Genomic DNA, 21837 nt, shown 5'->3' on the forward strand with positions numbered 1-21837 from the left:
AGGGGCGCCTGCGTGCCTCAGTTGGTTGAGTGTTGACTCTGGACTTTGGCTTAGGTCATGATCCCGTGGTCATGGGATTGAGCCCAACGTCAGGCTCCTTGCTGAGCGTGGAGCCTGCTGAAGATTCTCTCTCTGCCCGTCTCCTGCTCTCTCAAAGTTACTAAAAAAAATGAATCTTGTCAAGTCAGAGTAAGCTACAAATATATTTTTGTAACTGTAACTGCCTCTGGTTTTCCATGCCTGGACCCGAGCACCTAAATTTTGCTGATGTACTGACTAGGCTTTTTTAAAATTAATGGCCACTGAACTCTGCCAAACTTTCTTACAGACCTTCTTGTATGTTCATTTTCTTACTCCTCAAGATAACCATTTCACACCTTGTCTTTCCAGCCCTTCTGCAGTACTTCCCACCGGTTCTACTGCCCTCTGTAAAAAAGAGGCAACCTGACAGCACCTCTCCTCTCACACTACCCCCTCCATCAACCTGCCTACATCTGTTCCCATGTGGACCAGGACTATGATCTCTGCTCAGATCCACTCACTCCACTTTCACTTCCTGAAGGATATTAATCCTGCAGCTTTTCCATCTCTCCTCCATCTCTCTCCTGGGTCATATCCATCAGCATGTTCTGATATTTGGTTTCTTGAAAGAAAATTATGCCTCATCTTACAACTTCCATTTTCCTGCTTCCTTTTGCAGCAGCATTTGTTGAAAAACTTCATCTAGTCCCTGCCTCTTACTCCTTTCCTATTCTCTCAACCCACTCTGGTTGCCTTCCTTTCTCAATGCACCAGTCACACTTGTTAGGGCCAACCAGTGATATCCTTTTTTGCCAAATCCATGGCCACTTAAAATCTGTATCTTAGTTAACCGCTCCATGGCACTCGGTATTATTAACCTTGCCCTCTGTCCTTGGCAGACTTCTTTGTGCCATTCCAGGCACAACCAGCCAGTACTATAAATCTGTATCTCTGGGCAGCCTCATTCAGAGTTGTAGCTTTAAATACCATAGATACTCAAATGACCCCAGAGTATTTATCTCTGGTCCTGACTTCTCACAGTTCCAACTGCCATTTGCCTGTTTGACATCTCAGATATCTAGTAGGTATCTCAAAATACAATAGAACTACTAAGGCAACCATATAATATATAATCAAAACTAGGACACTTTTGAGAATAAAAGATAAAGCTTACCATTATTTTGTGAGGACAAGAACCAAACTAAACTCTTTCCAATGGTTTCCCATCACTCTTAGTGAGATCCTGTTCCTTAGATGGCATTGCGGTGCTCTTCTTATCTGGCACTCAATCCTGGCGCGGCTTTTATTGACTGCCATTCTTTTTCTTGAACCTTCCTGTGTAGGTCACCTAACCTTCGGGTAGGTGACTTAACCCTTTCTCTGCCTGCATCGCATCTATAGAACAGTAAATAGTGGTACTCAACTTTAAGGATTCTAAAGCACAGCATGCCTGGCTCTTAGTAGATGCTGCATAGAAATGTCTTTCACTATCCTAAGGAACCAAACAGATTTGGATGGTAAGGGTTACTTGCATTTGCTGAATGAATAAAAACATGGCCTGTATTTTTTATAGGTGTTTCATTACTTAAGGCCATGCACACATAGCACATAGATGTTTGAATGTCAGAGTCAACTGTTTGGTTGTCGATTTGTTACAGAGTTCAAGCTCCACAGATGAACGTGAGCCAGTCTTTATCTGGGTAATGTATATCTTGGAACAAGATTTAGAAAGAGAAACTTGGAATACTAACTAAAATCAGTACCAACCGTCACACACTTTCCCTTTCAAAGAGCCAGACCTGGATTTTCAGAGTTTTCTAAAAAGTTGCTTACTTCAAATGTATGTAAGTTAGATCATTTCACATTTAAGGAATTTTACAATTTTCATAAAAATCCCTAAATTTGTTGTTAGCACTCCTTTGGCATGTCAGGTAAGGGCATGACTTTTCTTATGCCAACTCCTAAGCAATCCTTTTACTGTCCATAGGTTTGAACAGAAGTCAGATCATAGTACATCTGGGCCCTGTCGCTTGGCAGGCAGGCTGCTCTAAGCTTATTTCCTTATCTGTAAAACGGGGAAAGTAATGCACATAAGAGTTCTCTGAGATGGTCAGTTTTAAGCTCACCACACAAATAAGCTCTATTCTTTTTGGATGAGAAATACTTTGTTCTCAAAGGCACTTGCTTACCCCAACCAAGAGATGAAATCAGCTTGCTCTTAAAAAAAATGTATTAGAAGTTTGCTTATTGTTTCACTTAACACCAGTCTATAGAATTCAGACCACATTAGAGTGATGTTTCAGAGCTGGTGGTGAGGAAGAAGACAGAGTCTGTGTTCCAGATGAAATGTACTATTTAAATAAAAATATATCCATGCTTTGAATTAAGGGAGTGTACTTGTCAGTATCTTAGAAATGATTCACTCGCAAAGTATCACTCTGATGTGCCATTTACTAGTATAGGAGTTTTTGAAATAGCTCAAAGTCAAAATTACCAACTTTATTTAAAATAAATGCAGTTTATATCTTAAAATATAGCAAATGAGTCAGAGATTATCTACTCAGATGTAACTTAAGACAACTCAGAAGCTAAGCAGTTTCTTAAAATTACTAGTGCCTACAAACTGACTCCAGTCCCTGCTACTCAGCTTCACTCTGCAATGCTAGAAAGCAGCAGCAGTCTGCAAGTTACTCTTCAATGTTTAATGGTGCCACAGGGTTAAACAATGGCCTTCCTTTTTTGGCCTGAATTTTGCCGAAGTTAGCCTCAAATTCCTTTTTTGTTCCACTTAGATTTACCAGATGTCCATCCTTTATTCTATAGCCTAGGGAATTCAGTTTCTTTATCCTGTACTGTACTATCTGCGGTGTTAATTCAAGAACCATTGGCGTCTCTTTTATCTGAGCTATGGAAATTCCTTCTTTCAATAATCCCTGAATTCTCTCTTCCAAAACTGGAACAGAATAATATAAAATGGCAGGACATTTCAAAACTAATTGCTTCAGGTCATGATCTGTGCATTTAAAAACATTTTTAGAGAAGGAAATGCTGTTCTGTATACTTCTGGGGCAAAGGTGAAAAAGAAATCCTTTGAGTTTGGAGAGAAGCTGGAGAATATCAAAGTTTGTGAAACCTTGCTCCTGGAGAAATTCTAGTGTTTCCTTTATAGCTGCAGAAGAATTCAGCAAAATAAATGGGTTTTGGCTTAATAATTTCAGTAACCAAACTTTCACGTTGGCTTCGGAGCCACCTAAATTTAGGTAACTCTCTTGGAGAATACTTATCATTTGCTTATTTTTCTCAATAGGATTATGAAAAATATTAGATGCAGTTGTCAAAAACCTGCTAATGACCACATTTTTGAGTCCCAACTCTTGAAAGAACTGAATGTTCAGCTTCTGAGTTTCCTGGTCTGTAACAGTAAAGAAAGATTCTGGAAACTGTTCTATTAACTTGACTAACTCTTGCTCGTTTTTGCAGACCAACTGCCAGAGTTCTCTCTGGGTGTTAACAGCCGTTGGACTGCAGACAATTGCTTCTGGGCAGCGTTCCAAAATACTGGCTACAGCGGTTTCATTAGCACCTAGTTGTTGTAAAACATTTGCGATTTCTTCAACATAGGTTTCATCCTCAAAAAGTACCCATCCTTTTAGTCTGCGAATTTTCCTGATGTCGACTGAAAATTTATAGAGCTTTTCCACTGTTCTTTTATTTTCTTTGTTTGACTGATGATCATTTGTATAGGTGAAGCATGCTAGAAAGGGTCTGTATTTTGGAGCCGATAGCATCTTTCTGAAAGAACACAGCCTGCAGGGCTGGGATCTTATCAGCAACTTCCACAACATGCCTGCAACCAGTGGCTAATTGCCACCGTCCTGGGACTCAGAAGGTATTTATTGCACCTGTAAGAAAGAAAATGCAGGTTTTAACATATGGAGCACAAATTTGGGCTGTCAGTAGTAAGCACAGAAATAACATGGATGTAAATTAGACAGGAAAGCTGAATTTTGCCAAAGTTGGCTTCAAACTTTTTGTGGAATATTACATATATCTTAAATGTATAAAGTAACTAACATACCTCATCACAACTTAGACATCTTCTACACTATAAACATTGTGTGAGCTTTGCCACAACCTTGTGAAGTAGTTTCCATTTTTACAGATCAGTAGTAAGGCCACAAACAGTTCAAAGATTCAAAGACCTCAAATGTCATTCTGATACAAATTCCCTTTTCTACAACTCGTTATGTTTTTCTTTAGGAGACATATTTTACTAATACACACACACACAGCTTTTGTTTTTTGTTTTTTTTTTTTTAACATTTTACATTTTCAAGTTTATGTTTAGCTGAAGCAAATACTTATGGGGGGGGGAGTCATCTCTAATTTTATATTTTAGAGTAAATACTTTTGCTAAATAATTATTACCCAAAGTCATTTTATTGAAAATAATAAGTGTAAGCTTGTTTCGTCAGAATTATGTGAAAATCCTTTTCATAAACCTAAAATTAAGGTAAATCTTAGCTAGGCAAAATGAGAAACGCTGTGACTGCCCCAGTGGAGCAGTGGGCAGTCACACTAAGTGGAACGGGGTCCATACTTGCACAATAGTCTAACCAGCTGCCCCACTTGACAGCTTTACGTACCTAGAGATGGCTACACTGTGCTTCCTGCATTATCGACTTCCGTGCTATTTTCTTGTTATTCTCTGGTAATTAAAACATGCCTAGTTTACTGTTTGAACTTTCAGCACGTGAGAGTGGTTAAGTGTCACATCCCTGGCATAAAAGCATGTAGTGAACTATTTAGCTAGTTAACAGCCTTCCTTATTATTTGTAGGTTTGAAGGAAAGTTGAAAAAAGCCATAATCCAATCCCGGATAGTTGTGAAACTATTTAATAATGCCATTGCCACATATGCCAAGGACTTTTCACTTTCAAGCCTGTCCCAACTAATGCAAATAAATCACTATTCTCTAAGGAAAAATAACAAGTAACAATGTTCTCATTTTGGTTTACCATTTGTAATAATAGCTCATTGTTAGTGTCCATGGTGTCTAAAATAACTGTAAGCGTAGTTTCTGTTTTACTTCGAGTGGTTCAACCAGTTTTTTTTTTTTTAATGTAATTCCTAATACTAGTTTCCTTTAGATGATTCCTAAAGAGCCAAGATATAAATATTAGGCTATTTTATAAAATTTCTAAGAGGACCATGGATTTTTAACAGGAAGGAAGAGGGAGATACTGCATAATGATGGGCACATGGAGCCCCACACTCCACAATCTTGGGCCTCACATCTGTACCACATGCTGGAAGGAAAATGGACTCCGTGGTTAAGATGCCCATGTTCAGTCCTGGTTCTAATTTATGGGGTCATCTTGGGAAAGTTACTTAGCCTCAGATTAAGTATGTAAACAAGTAGTGACTAGAACAGTGTCTCACAGTAAATGTTCAATACTACTACAATATAGTAAATGTACTACTACTCCTCAGGATCATCTGTAAAATGGAGACAACTTTAACTTGACATAAACTTTACAGGAATACCGTGAGGGTTCAAATGCATGTCCAGGACTATGCACAAAGCCTGGTACATAGTAAGTGCTCAATAAATAGTAGCCATTACCAGGAAATATTTGGAGCTAAAATTCTTGTAGTAATAGGAGTTTAAATTGTATTTTAGACAGAAGTACATTATTTACAAAGAGTAAGTGAAAATTGTGAAAACTATTTTAAATGCTTCGGTCGTCTCAAGTGACAGTTTATAAAAGCAATACGTTCTCACTTCAGAGGATCTGCCCAACTCTGAAAAGAATAAGGAAGTGGAAAAAGTCACAACTCTACCACCTATAGACAACTGTTCATATCTGACATACATGCCTGTTTTTTTTTTTCTGATTCTTGCACCCTTTATTATAATTTTGAACTACATACAAGGAAGGTTACCTGGTATATGAGAATTAGGGTGTAAGCTCAGCCTACAATTTGAAATTGTGAAGACTCAGAATTTTTCTTGAAAATGTCTTAAACCGGCACCACATTAAATACCAACATAATGCCTTCTAGGGAAGTCCAGTCCAGCAAGGGGTTCCTCAAGCACTGGAGCAGATCCCAGTGTTTGGCTAAGCACCAGATGAAATAGTTGGCTTAGTGTGGGGGTCACATTACACAAAATGACAGACTAAACACTAGCACCACATTGACCACAGCAAGATGCTCCTGCCCAATGAGGCTGAGGGTAAAGCAGGCCGTCTCACATTTCCTGCTTACTCCAGGGTGAACTATCATGTGCTCAGGTGGGTTGTCTCATAATTAAAGCTGCCTGTCTTGCTCTTTCTTTCTCTCTGATGAGCAAACACAGTTGACAAAGAAAAGTGAAAAGCACAAATGTGTGAATCCTCTGTAATTAACACACATTTATATATACACAGTTTATTTATTCTATTTTTTAATCCACTCTAAGTATCTAAACTTGGCATCAAAAACACTCTAAACATTTAAAATGAGCACATGACATATGGGATAGATATAATTTTGTGATTCATTCCGTAACATCAAGTATGCTATTATTTTCTTTTAGAATGAATTCCTAGGAATGGAATTATTGAAGAGGAGTATGTGAACATTTGAAAAGCTAGGTTGTTATTTTATAATCCAGAACAAATGTCAGATGACCTTGTCACAAGCAGTATGACCGATTTTCTCATTAGTTTTAATTTTATTTTGTAAAAAATGACCACAACACTAATTTAACTTTGTTTTCTTGTATTAATGAGGCAGAGCTTAATGAATTATTTTGACCATCTATTTCCTTTAGTGAATTAGCTATTCCTGCCTTAAAAAAAATTTTTTTTTTTTAATGTTTGTTTCTTTTTGAAAGAGAGAGAGAAAGAGAGAGACACAGACACAGAATCTGAAACAGGCTCCAGGCGCTGAGCTGTCAGCACAGAGCCGGACATGGGGCTTGAACTGGTGAACTGAGAAATCATGACTGAAGCCGAAGTTGGACCCTTAACTGACTGACTCACCCAGGTGCCCCTATTCCAGCCTTTTTAAATAGCAATCTTTCTGCTTTTTAAAAACTGACTTACATAAACTCTTCATCTATTAAAAAAATAATCCTCTTGTTTTTGGAAAGATTTTCTCCAGTTCACTTTTAGTTATTGAAGGTACATTCCAGCATACCAAAATGGTTACTTTTTTTTTTATTGTACTAAGATATAAATTTTTCTCATTTAACCTTTTAAAAAAATTTATTTACTTATTTGTTCAGAGAGAAAGTCAGAGTGTGCGCAAGCAGGGAAGGAGCAAAGGAAGAGAGAGAGAGAATCCACAGGCTTGATGCTCAGCATGGAGCTCGACGCAGGGCTCGATCCCATGACCCTGGAATCATTACCTGAACCAAAATCAAGAGTCGGACACTCAACGGACAGAGTCACCCAGGCACCCCCCATTCTTACCATTTTTAAGTATACAATTTTCAGTGGCATGAAGTAAATCCACAATGTTGTACAACCACTACCATGATTTCCAGAACTTTCTCATCACCCCAAACACAAACTCTATTCCCATAAAACAGTAATTCCCCACTCCTTCCTCCTCTCAGCCCCCTTGTAACTTCTATTCTACTTTTGGTCTCTAGGAATTTGCCTATCCTTGGTACTTCATATTAGTGGAGTCTTACAATATTTGTCCCATTGCATCTGGCTTGTGTCACTTAGCATAATGTCTTCAAGGTTCATACATAATATAGCATGTGTCAGAACAAAGTGGTTAATTTTAAGTGGTCGAAGGGTCATGGAAGTTTCCCTTGATGATTCCTACTGCTTTATGCACTACATGATGACAAAAATTCACCCATATGTCCTTCTATATTTTTGTTTGATTTAAAAAAGACAGCTCCTTTAATTCACTTGAAATTTCTGTTATGAGCGGCAAGTCTAAACAGATTATCAACAGTTTGGCTATCTCCAAGCACTGTTTTTGAACAGTCCTTTCCTTCCCCATGATTTGTGAGGCCTCCTTTACTATACGTTAAATGTAGCTTTGGGGCGCCTGGGTGGTTCAGTTGGTTAAGCATCCAACTCTTGCTTTTGGCTCAAATCATGATCTCACAGTTCAGGAGATCGAGTCCCAAGTTGGGCTCTGCACTGACAGTGTGGAGCCTGCTTGGGACCCTCTCTCTTCCTCTCTCTGTCCCTCCCCAGTTCATGCTCTCTCTCCCCAAATAAATAAGCATTAAAAAAAAATGCAGCTTTTCATTCTACCTAGCTTCCATCCTCAATTCCCTATTATTTTGCAATTCCCTGAATAAGCCAGGAGGCTAATTTCTTTGCTGCATACTTGGCCCCCTCTGCCAGACCATTCTAAAACAATCTCTGGGGCAATTCACTCTTGCACATCCCCCACCAAGGATGTCAAATCTCCTCAGCTTGGACCTCTAGCTTCCCTCAACCCCTATTCTACTCTCAACCAATGCTCTTGCCTCTAATCTGTGCAAAGAAAGGAGAGCAACTCATCACACCAAACTTAAATCTTCTGGTATCTCCCCTCTGCTACAAGTATACCCTTCAGTATCCAGGGTAATCCCTGCCCTGTACTGACCCCAACCTGTCCGGCCTGAGACATCCAGACCCTTTCTTCCTTGTAAAATCACTCTTTCAGTTGTCCTCCTCTCTGGGGCTCCCACCCTTCAATTCAAAGTCTCTTCTCACTGCCACTCCACCTAAAACCCTATTTTCTCTTACTCTCAGTTAATTCTCACAGATCTTTCTTTTCTCTCCATTTCCTCCCCTCCTCCCTACATAGATCCCAATAAAGACAATTTCCATGTGATTAGAGCCAATGAGCACTTTTAGTTCCTCTCTCTTTTGACCTCTGCAGCTTTCAGCACAGTTGACCACTTTCTCCACGAAATACTCTCACCTGATTTCCAGGACTCCCCATCCTCCCAGTTCTCCCCCTTCCTTCCTCCACTCTGACTTCCCTTTATCTGTCTCCTTTGCAGGCCCATCTTCAAGACTTGATTTAGACCCTCTCCCCTTCTTACCTTACAGTTTCTCCTTAGAGATCCTGTTTTCATCCAGGGCTTCAGTTAATCACTTGAGCTTCTCTCCAACTTCTCAAAATGTGATCTTGTCATGTCCCTGCAATAAACTTTTCAGTGGCACTTTAGGATAAAGACATAAAACAAAATAAAAATGCCTTATACCATGGCCTAAGAGGCCTCTCTGTCTGGTCTCTGTCACCACCTGAATCTGTGCCTGCACCTTCCCCAACCCCGCCTCCCCCCCCCCCCCCCCCCCCCGCCCCGGCCAAAAAAAAAAAAAAAATCCACCAGTTCTTTTCAGTCTCTGGTGCTCTACACATTCACACCACAGGGTCTTTGAAGACTGAGTGCTGTTCCCCATGCCCAAAGTACCCCTGTCTAACCCCTAGGTCTGTCACTTTCTTAGACCTCCTTGACTTTCATAAACAGATGAAGCCTCCTGCCCTCATTATAGGCTCTCACAGCACCAGAGACTGGTCCTTGGTGCCACCTGTCATTGTTGCAGCTGTTCATGTGTTGTTTCTGTCACCCTCCATGAGGGCAGAGACTGGTCATCACCATGTTCCAATGAATTGCTTCCCTACACTTCACTAGACTGGCATTTGCTGACTCTAAGAGGCTGGGCAGGTGGACCTTTGTGTGTGCTCTTCCACAGCACCCTGCTCTTGACCCTAACTCCTCTAAGTTCTTCACCCATTCAACCAGTTTTTTTCTTTTTCTCTTCTTTTTTTTAAGCTCATGCTGTGTTGTTAGACATTACACTAGACACTAGCTCTTCTGCTAAAATGATTCTTCATACCTTGGGATCACAAACAGCACTGGAGAACCTGGTGAGAGCCACAGACTCTCTGCAAGCACTGGGAGGGCAAGGTCTGTGTGCCGTTCTGCTCTGTCTCTCGCACCCAGCAAAGAACTTGGTCCACAGGGGAACAAAATCAGTATTTGTTAACTGAAACTAAATGAACAAACCAAGTTGGTGAGGCATCCTAATGTGGTGGCTAAAACTGTGATCTGTATGGGCTTAACTCCTGGTCATTAGTTGTGCTGTGACTTAAGGAAGTCATGACACCTTTCTGAGCCTCAGTGGGGAGTGTCAGGAAAACAGGGACCCTACATCCTGGGTGACTGTGAAGACTAAATTGGGCTAATACCATAAACTACTTACAGAGTATTCAGAAAATTTATTAAGTTATCACAACCACCCATTTTAATTTTTTTTTTTTAATGTTTATTTTTGAGAGACAGAGACAGAGAGACAGAGCATGAGTGGGGCAGGGGTAGACAGAGAGGGAGACACAGAATGCGAAGCAGGCTCCAGGCTCCAGGCTCCGAGCTGTCAGCACAGAGCCCGATGCGGGACTCGAACTCATGAACTATGAGATCATGACCTGAGCCAAAGTCGGACGCTCAAACGACTGAGCCACCCAGGCGCCCCAACAACCCATTTTAAAGATGAAGAAACAGATGCAGGTAAAGTAACTTGCCCAGGGTTGCTCAGCTAACAAAGGGCAGGCCTTGGATTTAAACCCAACAACTTGGTTCTAGGGTACAGCTCTTTCCCTGTGCCCTACACAGTAATAATTCTCTTAGCAAATGTGTGTTAAGTCACAATGTGGGCTATTCTGAAGCATTTCTGAGGAGTGAAATGCACAATTTTCATCCTTAACAGTCCCCTCTACAACACCAGTAATTTCAATTAAGTTCTACCTTTATAACATGTATGATCTGCTGACAGTTTCAAATTAACCCCAGTGTTTATAGGTAAAAACGAGGACCGAAGGAAAAGACTCTCGGGCAATAATCCACAGCCCCACATCCATCTCGTGGGGCCCGCGCGTTTCCAGAGAAACTTCTGACCTACGGCGCCGAGGCATCCACCCCCGCCAGGCAGACGGAGTTGGGCGACTGAACAGGAGACTGGTTTCGCCGTGCGCGGCCCAAGGTCCCCAGCCCCTGGCCCCCGCCAGTCGGCCCCTGCGACGCTGGTGGTGCTCACCCCCAGGGGCGGAGAAGGCGTTGGGACTCACCTGTCCGCTCCGTTGAAGACACAGTCGGTCCCGGGTCTCTGGCTCCGTCCTTCGTCCCTCCCCCCCACCCCGCGAAGGTTTCCCTTGGTGGGCCGTCTTCCCCAGGCCTGGGAACAGGATCAAGGTCCCGAGACCAGGGTCCCAAGAAGCCGGCGAATTTCCCTCAGGAGTGCCACCCAGGCCACCAGCCCCTCTACCCACAGACCTGAGAGCCGCCCCCCCCCGCCAGACGTGAGCTCGCAGACGTATGTCCCCGGAGTCCCAACGCAACCAATCAGGGCGCAGGACACAGGTTACGTGACCCTACGCAAAGCGGGGCTGCGCGGAGGAGGCCTGCCAGCGTGGGAATCAGCTTTCGTGGGAACAGAGCCAGGAGCCAGCAATTACTGAGGCTGTTTTCACACCCTTTCCTTACCAGCATTTAGGAAACGGGAGTTCCGGTCGTTTTGTCCCTTGAGGAATGTCACCAGCCCATAAGAAAAAATGTAGAATTCAGAAGCCGCTGTGTCTTTAAGCAACAGCCATTTAGAATTCCCAAAATAATTCCATAGGAAAGAACTAATTTATAAAAGAAATGTAGTCAAAACAAAACAACCCCCAAACCTCTTTGGAACATATCTAGTCTCCCTGCTACCCCCCTCCCACCCGCCCCCAGTAGTCAGCGAATGTCTGATTCGTCTTTAAAAGCTCTCTCCTGCTGCTTTCACCTGAACACTTGTTTTTTCCGACAAACTGTCCAGTTCCATTCTAATTATTACCTGTGATGCTCACCTTATAAACTAATTTCTCCTTAAAGCCAGTCTCAGTGTCCATCCCATTTATTCTCACACTTATCTATCAATCAACAAATATTTATGGTATGCCTATTAAGTGCCAAGCATGTGAAACCGCAAATGAGAAGACACCGGTGGACAAGACAAAGGGGGTTTTAAAAGTACATTCCCTGTCCTGATGGAGTTTACATGTAGGACAGTGGAGGACAAAGACATTAACAACCGATAACATGATTAATCCCAAGTACAGTTAAATGTTTCCAAAGACAGGGTGCCCCCACCCTGCCTAGTTGTCCTATGCTCCTGTGTACAGCTGGAGTCAGGAAAGCTGTGATTTTCCCAGGCTGGAGGTCTGTGCACACTGTGCACAGTTCTAACAGCCTGAACTCACACCACTGTAATTCTTCCAGACTGCCCTCTCGCCTCGTGAACTCCTTGTGGATACTTAAGAATTTATTTTCCTATGAACAATATTTGGCACATGATAGGAACTCAGAAAATGCTAATTTGAGTCTACCCTTAATATTCACTTTGTGCTCAACAGGCTTTTTGAGAGGGACCAACATCTGCACCTTAAATTACACAGACTAGCAACAAGAATCCTAGCTCCTTCTCTCAGGATCATCTTTGGTCTCCAGGACATTCTAGAATTAAATGAGTAGCTAATGCATATGATGAGGTCAGGTAGTGATTGTCCAGTAACCTTTCTTCCCCTGAGTTACCCTTAAATAAAAATCCTATTACTCATGGCTTTATTGAACACTTTTTCCTGCGATATAAGGATTTGGGGTCCGGACCAAACAAAATGTTTCACTGCATGTAGGAAAAGGAATTGGAGTAGGTTACAGAGAAGAGAAGGAAGTCAAGGAATGTAGTAAACTCAAGCGCCTTACAACTGCATGCTGCAGTCACTGCTCAGGAGGGAGGGAGCAGATATGTACACTAGGGAGCTGGCAGCTTAGCTTGTACCAGGGTTCCAAAGACTTGTGTAAGAAATGGTAATACCTATTACCCTGTGCATTGTAATCAAAACTTGAAACTGACCGAGTCAGCTCTGTCAACTGTAATAATAACTAAATGCTACCTGAAGTTTTTTCCATTCCAAATATTTAGTGAATTTCTAGGACAATACAACCAGGGGGGAAAAAAACAACAACAACACTTGGGTGGAGAGACGGAGGAAAGAAGCCAGTATAATGCATATTACACACATACAAAAATTACAAACATGTTTGAAATTGTGGGGAGATCCTAAAGTTTCTAGTACTTAAGAGATGCATTAGAAATAATACTGTTACTGGTCTTTTATATCCCAAGTTACTAATTTATTTCAAGTGAATGTAAAAACAAAGACTTTATGTAGGTTCTTTCAAAAGCTTGGTTTCCTCAACTCATTTTTTCCAAGATGCTAGAACAGAACACGTTTGGTAATAAGATTTCAAGATATAATTTCTTGAATGAATAAAAGGCCTTAAATCCCTCAGCCACAAGCAGGATTTTCAGAACACTAGCTCCTCTAGTTACGGGAAACCACTGCATTCAAATATCTACTCAACTGGAACACACCGACTGCTACCTGTCTTTCCCTTTCAGTGATTCTTTTTATTTGCAATTCAAACCAAACTGAAAAAGCTTTGCAAAAAAAACCCCTAAAAACCAAATAGCCCTATGTTTAAAACAAAATATCAATGCCTATGCTGAAACAATGTTCTTTTACTAAAATATTTATTCTCATTAAAACGGAATCTTTTATTCCCCTGGATGGTGATGGTAAATCCTAGGTCTATGAATTGCTCGGTACTGTACAGTACAATCCGGTCTAAAGAGTGGCTTGTTATATACAAGTATCATGAAAAACAGTGAAAATATCACTCCTTATTAACAGTGGTGAAAGAAGATAAGGCATACTTTTTCTTTTCTCAGTAATGGACCTTATCAATTAGTATTAATCCACTATCTAGGATACTTTTTTAAAATGCTCATCATATAAAAATGTTACTGTTTCTGGATTTTGGATTCAAATGACTCTTACTTTACTTTTTGATACAATTATCTCACTGAACATCTATCACAACTGAAGACTGGGAAAATAAAAAAATAAAATATTGGAATTCCAAAAGACAAAAACTTGCCTACAAGAGACAGGAATGGGATAATAATAGTAATGAAAATAATGATGGCTACCCAGAGCTAGAGCATACAGCTAAGCAGACTGTGCCCTACACAATCCAGGGAGCTACACAGCACGGCAGCCCTGCAGCTAACACTTAAGTGAGCTCCCTACCGCATGCCAGGCACTGTCACGAGCATTTCATATGTAGTATGATGGAGATACTACTCTCCCCTCCATTTCAAAGACAAAAAAGAAGGCACAGAAGGTTAATAACTTGCTCAAGATCTCAAAGCTAATGAGTTGCAGATCCTGGCCTTTGACTCCAGAGCCCACATTATTAATTGTAGTGACTAACTCATAGTTACAAGCCCCATTACCTGAAAAAAATCTCTTTGGTTTTAAATCCTTCTTGCAGATACCTATTTTTGAAAGTACAAAGTATTTGGAAGATAGTAATCTTATCTGGAATAATTTTGAAAAATACTATTTTAATACATATTGGAAGTTGTTCCTTCATTCAGAATGGCTACATGCGGTTTATAGACTCTCTAATTTGTAATCACATCTCATATAACAATGCTCTCCCACTTAACTAAAACAAAAACTTAAAAGAAGAGAAAAACAACCACCACCAAGTACACAAGATTCCATATATGCATATACTTTAATAACAAAGTCACTTAGCTGTAAATGAACAAAGGGAGACAAGGAGAACTTAACACATGATACTTCCACAGATTTGCGTCAAAACAGGCATACATGAAGCTTTAAAACATATTGTCTGTGTTAACAGAGGCTGTAACTACCAATTGTGATGGCACATATTTTCTAAAACATTATTATCAAAGAGTGTAAAGTTAGATCAAACAATGATGTCAAGAAAATTTTGTCCTAAAATTTTAACAAAGTCTTTTAAGAAAGTCTAAAAACCTCCTATCTTCCCACATTGACACTCAAAACATTAATTTTTATATCAGGATATCAGTTTGCCACTTTAACTTTTACCATACATGAAAAATTATCAAAAATATATTGATGGGTCTATGCTAATTGTGACTATTTCTATTTACATTAAGCAAATTTTTTATCAAGTTCTTTATATACAAATTACCATTCATCCTACGTGAAATTCATTAAAAAGTTTAAAACTACAGAAATGTCATTAGAAACAATGCATTTCAAAATGTAACTGCTTTCCATCAATGAAGGACATTTTAAAATAATTTAACTGAAAAAAGTATTGAACTCCCCACCAATTTCAGCTGCAACAGTATTCTTCCTGAATGTTTTCTGTGATTTAAGGGGAAAAAGAAACTGGGTAAAGTTTGATTTCAAGGAATTAAATGATAAAAAAATTGATGAGTGTTTATTGATCTTCAAGAAAGTTACAATCTAAATTAGGTTGGCACTAAGAAAAGAGCAATATTTAAAATGTTTTATTATTGCTGTCCATATATATATATATTATTACTAAAGTATAACTGACATACAATATATTAGTTTCCAGTGCACATCAATCACATTGATTCAATAATTATATACGTTACTCAATTATATACTTACTGTAAGTATAGTTAGCAATAATTTTTAAAAAAGCACACAGTTTAAGATAACTGAAGAAACAAAAGTCTTTAAAAACTGGCAAATGCACTGTATAGATATTTTTCATGTAAATTTAAATGATAAAATAATATGCCACATCCAATTCAACTGAATATAGCCATGGCTTTTTGGATAACTCTAAAAAAGGGCCAGTTTTTTTAAAAAATTAAACTATTCCCTGAAAGAATTTAGATTTCAGAAGTATCACAATACATAAAAGAAACTTATAACATTTAAGAGGCAAAGATGCGGGGAAAAGTTCATAAAGGGATTATATTAATACTACTACAATAAAAAGTCACTTTGGTTGTTTTAGACTCATGGTCACATAGTAAGAAAATGAAAAAAATGTCTTTTTCTGAGAAAAAAACTTGAGCACAACATCATAAGTTTTTCAAATTTAAAGATCATCAATTAAGATGATCACTTTCAAAACTGAGTGAAGCACTCTGTCCACTATAGATGCACTTCTCTTGTCTAATAATTAAATGGTTTTGTAACAATTACTGAAAAGTTAATGCCTCAGTTTCTCTAGTTTGAAAAAAGAGATTAGTTCTATTTTGGAAACTGTCTTAATTTATGTTGATTACACACTCCACTAAAGCAAGAAATAAGGCTTTAAAATATTTACCTAATTAACACTCTGTCGCTGGACCTTAGGACCAATACTCTGTGTATCCTCTTCCTGACTAGGACGTTTCCCACCACTGAGACCAGTGCCCATGGAGCTTCTTCCTACACATTTAAAAAAAATGTATGTTTACGATAGGAAAGGTAAAAAGAACAGTATGCTCAAATGCTTCATTCTTACCTTGCTTTAGTAAGTGAGTTTGCTGACTGTCTCCATGAGTATAATGTAAAATACCACTTCCCTGAGAGCAACCTGTTAGTATTTAAAACACAGTAAAATTATTTAAATTCTAAGTTGTATGTATTAAGACTACAAATCCAATTTTTAGTAACTGTATTAGGGCATTTATGCTTTTTCAGACTAAACCCCAATCCTTCATATGAACCAAAAACCATATGCTCAAATCAGGAAAACTTAAAACTTAGGGTCATAGAAATGTTGACTTTTGGCTCAAAGGCAAAATCACTAATAATTATTTTCTAAAAAACATTTATTTACTGCATGACAATGAGACACTTGATCATAGAAGGAAAATATAGGGCAACAGTGAGATATATATATCCTTCTTTCACCTCTTGTGCCTCTATTCCACATTCTCCCCTCAGAGCCTGTCTAAAACATATGCCCTTGGAGATAAGTGAATAAGGGCCTGCCAGATGAGAATTTAACAATTCAAATCACACAAGAATTCAGAAACAACATGGCAGTTACCTAGCAATTGTATCAAGCCTTCTAAAAAGAACCAGTGTCACAGGAGAATGGGTTGGCCCAGGAAATAGGTTCTAGAGAAACATTTTTGTCAGTGTGTCTAGATAATGGACAAATATGAACATTCTAGCCCCTACAGAGAGGTTACCTTGGTCTGAGAAAGATAATCTACTATTTTTTATTATAGTTTCATGCTCATCAACTTCCTCTGGATAAAGAATTCAGCTTTTCAAAGTACTCAAAATTGGGAAAGTGGATCAGGGATGAAGCCTTCTATCATTGGAAAGGGATACCTCCACCATAAATAATGAACTAGTGTTCCTTGATATTTTAAGTCACATGATTTTTATTTTCTCGTTTAAATTTTAGTTAATATACAGTGCAATATTGGTTTCAGGAGGAGAATTCAGTGACTCATCACTTATATACAACACCCAGTGCTCATCACAACAAGTGCCCTGATTTTTAAACTTCTAGTGTGCCCTTCACAGAATGGTCACCTCTCATTAAATTAAAAACCCTCAGTTCTTGGGACTTGTAAGGCTGTTAAGGCTGAAGGTCAGACTCTGGACTATGGCAAATTTACCACTGAATGGTGCTACTCCTGGTTTTACCATTGGCAGGGCTTCCCCTAATAGTGATACTTGTCGCCTTGCATTATTGTACAAGATTTATTAAAAAAAAATTTTTTTTTAATGTTTATTCTCGAGACAGAGAGACAGAGTGTGAGTGGGGGAGGGGCAGAGAGAGAGGGAGACACAGAACCCAAAGCAGGCTCCAGGCTCTGAGCTGTCAGTATCAGAGCCTGATGCAGGGCTTGAACTCACAAACTGTGAGGTCATGACCTGAGCTGAAGTTGGACACTTAACTGACTGAGCCACCCAGGCGCCCCAGTACAAGATTTATTTAAAACTTCACGTAACAACATGAATGGACTTAATTCCACTGAATTATACATTTAAAGTGGTTAAGTGCTAACCATTTATATGTGTGTGTGTGTGTGTGTATATATATATATATATATATATATATATATATATATATATATATCATATATTTTACAATCAAGAAAACTTCACTTGATCTTAGCCAAAAGGCCGAGAAGCGATAGAATCAAGAAAGCTTCAACAAATAACTTTCAACTATCATATTTATTCATACTTTATACATTTGTTGTATGCTTGTTTATGCTAAAGGCTATAACAGGTACTAGGGATACAAATATTACTAAGACATGAGGTCTTGTCTTCAAAGCATTTACAGTCAAGTAGATGACAGATACATAAAATCACTAAGTACAAATAAGTGTTACTAGGTTCTAGGAGGGAAGTTTTTATAGCACACAGTGGGGACACTGAAGAAGGAAAAGTCAATTTTACTGGAAGATTCACAGAGGTAGGCTAAATCACAGACTAGTCACCTCATTTTCTCAAGTTAATCAAATTCATTCTTCTTCCAGTTCTAAGATAAATGAGAATAATCTCATAAACGAAATACTGAGTGAAACCAGCCAGGCCAAAAAAAAAAAAAAAAGATTACAAACTATAGGATTCTATAAAGTGCAAAAATGGGCAAAAATTATAGTATTAGAAATTGGGAGAGTGGCTACTTTTGAAGAGGAGGTGGTAAATTAATAAGTTCAATAAATACATTCAGAATTTCCTTAAGATGGCATTTTATTTCTTTAGAGAGCTAAATGATAAGCAGGCACTTAGACTCTTCCTGAGTCCCTAAATTGATGAATATCTCAACTGCCTATAACTTCCCCATAAAAAATGCAGTAAGTTATATTGTCACAAGAATAAGAGTACAAGAGACAATAAGTAGAGCAAAGAGCTTTGCTGAATCAACTGGCTTATGACTAGCATAGCTGCTTATAAAAATCAGAAATCCCCACATTAACTGTATCTTCAGGGACATTACAGTGGTTAAATTTCGAATGCCAAGATTATATGACAAATCTTAGAATGAAAATAGCTTTAAACAAACTCCCATGTTTCTTATTTCTAAAAATCCCATGTTTTCTGAGGGCAAAAAGTTTGTATGATCACAGTCGTCTTATGTTACACTATCAATAGCACCAAAAGGATTTTTCACTCATAAAATTCGAACTTAAAGACACTGCGGGGGGAAAAATCTCATAGAAAATGTATTCAAAGGAAACATATCAAAAATTTAATAATGACTGTCTCTAGTGGATGGAATTGTGGGTGATTTTTATTTGCTGTTTTCTATTTTTCTGAATTTCCCAAGTTCTCTACAGTGAATAGTTTTTTTAAGCAGTTTTCAGGTATAATTTACATACCATAAAATTCACCTGTTTTAAGTGTACAATTTAATAATTTTTAGTAAATTTACAGAGTTGTGTAATCATCAGCACAATCTAATCCAGTTTTAGGACGCTTTCATGCCCATTTGCGTTCATTCTCATTCCTACCCCTAAACCTAAGATAACCATTAACTTAGTTTCTTTTAAAGGCATGCCTTTTCTGGACAGTTCATATAAATGGAATTGGGCAGTATGTGGTCTTTTGTGTCTGGATTCTTTAACTTAACATAGTATTTTTGAGGTTTATCCATAATGTAGCATGTACCAGCATTTTATTCCTTCTTATGAATTAATATTCCATTGCATGGATGTACATTTTGACTTATTATAAATGAAGCTATCGAAAACAGTCTTATGATTCCGTAAGTCTTCTTGTAGACATGTTTTCATTTCTTTTGGACAGACACTTAGGAATGGAGTTTCTGGGTTGTAAGTTAAATTTATGTTTAGTTTTTTCCAAAGTGGCTATAACATTTTACAGCCCATCTCTCAACAACGTTTGAGGGTTCCAGTCTCTACACATCCTTTACAGCACTTGTTACTGTCACTTCTTAGGCACTCTATTTTTTTAATGTTTATTTTTTAAAAAAAAATTTTAAGTTTATTTATTTACTTTGAGAGAGACAGAGACAGCACAAGTCGGGGAGGAACAGAGAGAGGGAGACAGAGAATCCCAAGCAGGCTCTGCACTGTCAGCTTGGAAACCAATGTGGGGCCTGAACCCACAAAACCTCAAAGATCATGACCTGAGCTGAAACCAAGAGTTGGACGCTTACCGACTGAGACACCCAGGCGCCCCAAATGTTTATTTATTTTTGAGAGACAGACAGAGTGTGAGTGGGGGAGGGGCAAAGAGAGAGGGAGACACAGAAACCAAAGCAGGCTTTAGGCTCTGAGCTGTCAGCATAGAGCCCGATGTGGGGCTCGAACTCACAAGCTGTGAGATAATGACCTGAGCTGAAGTCAGATGCTTAACTGACTGAGTCACCCAGGTGCCCCTGAATGGGTATTCTTAGTGGAAAAAAATTAAGTTAAAAATTAATAGGGTGGCTGGGTGGTTCAGTTGGTTAAACATCCGACTCTTGATTTCGCCTCAGGTTGTGGTCCCAGGATTGTGGAATCGAGCCCCACGTCGGGCTCTGCAATGAGCACGGAGCCTGCTTATGATTCTTTCTTTCTCCCTCTTTCTCTCTCTCTCTCTTTCTCCCCGCACCACCCCCCCACCTCCCCACCGCCTGCCTCTCTGCCCCACTTGGGCTCTCCCTCTCTCTAAATTAAAAAGAAAAGGAAAAGCATTAAATTAAAAATTAAATAAAACCTAAAACATATTACTATCAGAGGCACCTGGGTGGCTCAGTTGGTTAAGCATCTGACTTTGGCTCAGGTCATGATCTCATAGTTCGTGGATTCAAGCCCATGTCAGGCTCTGTGCTGACAGCTCAGAGCCTGAAGCCTGCTTCAGATTCTGTGTCTCCCTCTCTCTCTGCCCCTCCCCTGCTCCCACTGTGTGTGTGTGTCTCTCTCTCTCTCAAAAATAAATAAGCATTTAAAAAAATTTTTTTAATTATTATCATAATTAGATTATGCTTTGTTTTAAGAACAAAAATACTTCAATACATCTGTATATAAGTTACATAGCATATTGACCTTTGATATGCCTTGTGAGACACTATAAGATAAAAGCCTACAAACAGGATAAGTAGAGGGAAAAAATGGATATGCTTCAGAAGTATCTAATCCTTTCAAATGGAACAAAAACTGGAGGGAAGAATGCTTTAATAGCAAGTCAAATCCTCAGGATCTTTCCATAATCACTTGCTTCCATTTCCAGGTCCATAATGCTCTCTCCTTCATCTGCCTACCCAAATTGCTATCCACCCCACAATCTTCCAAGAAAACTTCTTGACCTAAATTCTACTATGTGTAAAGATGTTTTTCATCTCTAAAATGTCACTAATGAAATGAGGGTATACATGTGTGAGTGCATGTATATACACATGTATGTATGTGTACAAAAAACTTACTATACAAAGATAGATTACAAAAGATAGATTTTTTAAAAACGTAGTGAGGATCCAATAAATATGTATTGGATTATTAATCTCTCTATGTTACTAAGTGTAGAAAATTCCTTTTCACTTACTTCCACTGCTGCTACAACCTGGAATATTTTCTCCAGGAGAATATCCCATGAGGCCTCCATTCCCATTAGGATTAGAAGGCACTGATGCAAGAAGACCTAAAGGGAAAAAATTTCCTATTAAGTTATGCTCAAGATCAAATTCAAGGATAGGTACACATAAACAACTGCCAAAGAAACAAACAAAAGGTAACTGCTGACATACCTAGTCCTCTATATCGTGAAAGCTGCTGATAAATCTGTTTCATCCTCTCAATATTCAAACGGCTTGCCTCAGCATGGTTCACCATTGGTTTAGGATAATTAACTCCTATCAAACATTTGGCTACCTTTTGGATACCTTCTGGTGCATTCCAGGGATCATAGATATATTTTGCAGGGAAACCTCTTAGGACAGGCAAATAACGCCTTTTGGGAGAAGGAAGAAAAACTATTAATAAAATT

The 21837-nt window shown here is 39.0% G+C and overlaps 2 protein-coding genes and 1 pseudogene across 13 annotated transcripts in view; all 3 read right to left on the minus strand.

The window, feature by feature from the left end:
• Positions 1–2499: 2499 nt before the first annotated feature.
• MTERF2 (mitochondrial transcription termination factor 2) lies at positions 2500–11722 on the minus strand. 10 transcript variants are annotated; one of them, XM_045062272.1, is made up of 4 exons: positions 11098–11722; positions 9870–9983; positions 9071–9167; positions 2500–3923 (listed from the first exon to the last, which is right to left on the minus strand). In XM_045062272.1, the coding sequence occupies exon 4, from the start codon at positions 3864–3866 to the stop codon at positions 2709–2711; it is 1158 nt and encodes a 385-aa protein (XP_044918207.1). In that variant the 5' UTR covers positions 3867–3923; positions 9071–9167; positions 9870–9983; positions 11098–11722; the 3' UTR covers positions 2500–2708. The 10 variants fall into 10 exon arrangements, with proteins under 10 accessions (XP_044918207.1, XP_044918208.1, XP_011282492.1 ...); XM_045062273.1 differs by having other exon boundaries at positions 9071–9177; XM_011284190.4 differs by having other exon boundaries at positions 9071–9190.
• Positions 11723–14628: 2906 nt separating this feature from the next.
• CRY1 (cryptochrome circadian regulator 1) overlaps positions 14629–21837 on the minus strand; it is a 93509-nt gene continuing 86300 nt past the window's right edge. For 2 of the 3 annotated variants that reach the window (XM_003989209.6, XM_019835452.2), the window contains 5 exons: positions 21599–21801; positions 21397–21492; positions 16397–16468; positions 16217–16320; positions 14629–15273 (listed from right to left, as the gene is read on the minus strand). In XM_003989209.6, coding sequence (XP_003989258.1) covers positions 16217–16320; positions 16397–16468; positions 21397–21492; positions 21599–21801 — 475 coding nt within the window. In that variant the 3' untranslated portion in view covers positions 14629–15273. Of the gene's footprint in view, positions 15298–16216; positions 16321–16396; positions 16469–21396; positions 21493–21598; positions 21802–21837 lie in introns of all 3 variants that reach the window. The other variant, XM_045062270.1, reaches the window with a different exon arrangement.
• Positions 17872–18033, minus strand: LOC111561612 (annotated as a pseudogene).

This window comes from Felis catus, chromosome B4 (assembly GCF_018350175.1).
Source record: "Felis catus isolate Fca126 chromosome B4, F.catus_Fca126_mat1.0, whole genome shotgun sequence".
Taxonomy (NCBI): Eukaryota; Metazoa; Chordata; class Mammalia; order Carnivora; family Felidae; genus Felis; species Felis catus.